This window comes from Trichinella spiralis, assembly GCF_000181795.1.
Source record: "Trichinella spiralis strain ISS 195 chromosome Unknown Scfld5835, whole genome shotgun sequence".
Classification (NCBI taxonomy): Eukaryota; Metazoa; Nematoda; class Enoplea; order Trichinellida; family Trichinellidae; genus Trichinella; species Trichinella spiralis.
Genome location: NW_003532774.1, coordinates 41 through 1,576, shown reverse-complemented (window position 1 = coordinate 1,576; position 1,536 = coordinate 41). Strand labels below are relative to the sequence as shown.

General features: G+C 41.1%; 1 protein-coding gene across 1 annotated transcript; it reads right to left on the bottom strand.

Annotated features, from left to right (window-relative positions):
• Window positions 1-515: 515 nt before the first annotated feature.
• Window positions 516-1,211, bottom strand: Tsp_14375 (hypothetical protein). The gene is made up of 2 exons (XM_003366538.1): window positions 1,119-1,211; window positions 516-851 (listed from the first exon to the last, which is right to left on the bottom strand). The coding sequence occupies exons 1-2, from the start codon at window positions 1,209-1,211 to the stop codon at window positions 516-518; spliced, it is 429 nt and encodes a 142-aa protein (XP_003366586.1).
• Window positions 1,212-1,536: the final 325 nt, after the last annotated feature.

Sequence of the window (1,536 nt, the reverse complement as noted above, 5' to 3'; positions counted from 1 at the left end):
AAAAGCAGCCGTGGCAGGCGAGCGAGCGCAGTCGTCGTTTGGCGTTGTGTTCAGTGTGATGGTTGCGTTGCGCTGTTCATGTGTGTGTATGCAGTTCTGTTTATCAGCAGCTTTTGATCTTTTTCAGCTTATGATCATTTTCATTTTGCGTATTACACTAATTATGTGCACAAGTGGATGGGTTCCATCGAAAATGGCAAGTAGTGATATGTTGCCGGTTAATCCATTCGTGTATTCGTTTGGTGGAGAAGCGCAGTAAAGTGGTTTTGTCAGTGCAACAAAGATCAACCGTTATAAACATGAAAAAAATCCTATCGACAACGTATTAGTTTCAAATGAAGGGATGATGTCATTGATTGCCGGTAAAGCAATAACGTTTTTATGTCGTGAGGAAATGGAAAATGGTTGTATAGTGACGACTGCTTTCCGTTTGTTGTGTCGCATGTTGCACTTGTTTCAACGTTACTTCCACGAATGCTAGCGAGCAACACATTCGCCATGAACGAAATGCGAAATCAGAATACAATTTCTGAATCGAAGTTGTTCAGGACGAATGAGTTGTTTAAACCGTGTCGAAGGAACATAGTATGAGCCGCTGAAGCGGTCTCACGTTTGAAGCCAGCCAGTGAAACAAGCAGCATCGTCATCTTGCGGAAGAAGTCATTCTGGCTGTTCGAGTCATCCCATACGCTAGTTTGGGAGTAAAGTAAAATGGGAGTTACGAGGTGGCTTGGTGTTTCACCCACAAACACATATTCCACCAGCATGAAAACGTGTGGATGGAAGATATTTTGAAATTGCCGATAGAAGACGATCGCCACGTGCACTCTGGAGCCTGAACGACTGAAAATCTTGAAATCCACGTTAAATTTAGAAGTGTGGCTCCGGGGTAAAAATGACGATACAGAAAGTATAAAAACAGGTAGAAATCACAAAAAGAGCGCCACATGAAGTGAAATATGTGTACTTTGTGAGATGTGAGATAAACTGTACGTGTAAATCAAAATTGAATACTTTCTGCAGTATAATGTGGTGTGCTGAAAAGGTGACTGCAGCACGTCAAGCTTGGCTTTTGAAATGTTAGAACACTCCTGCCGAATCTATAGAAATTAGTGAACGGCAGTGTGGGTGAAAGAAGCGGATGGGTGTGCCATTTTGAAGAGGGTCGCCATGACGAAAACAGAGCTTCGACGAGTATTCAACTCGCGCATTTGACAAAAAAATCGTCAAAACATGGCTCTGAAGACTACGGATACGACAGAGGAGGCGCCGACGATGGAAGAGAGCGTAGGCCAGAGGAAAATCTGCCACTGGTGTTGCTGTGATACATTACACTCAATATTACTGTACATTCTGATGAACCACCTTAAATTTGCATACTTTTCGTATTATTACAACTCTTCTTTACATTTTTTTAACGTTTACGTGTTTGTTATTTCTACTTATTTTTTAAGAAAAAGTGCTTACTATGAATCTGTTGTTTCGAGTTGCGTGATTTTATCTAATTAATTTACAATTAAAATGCATTACAACTCG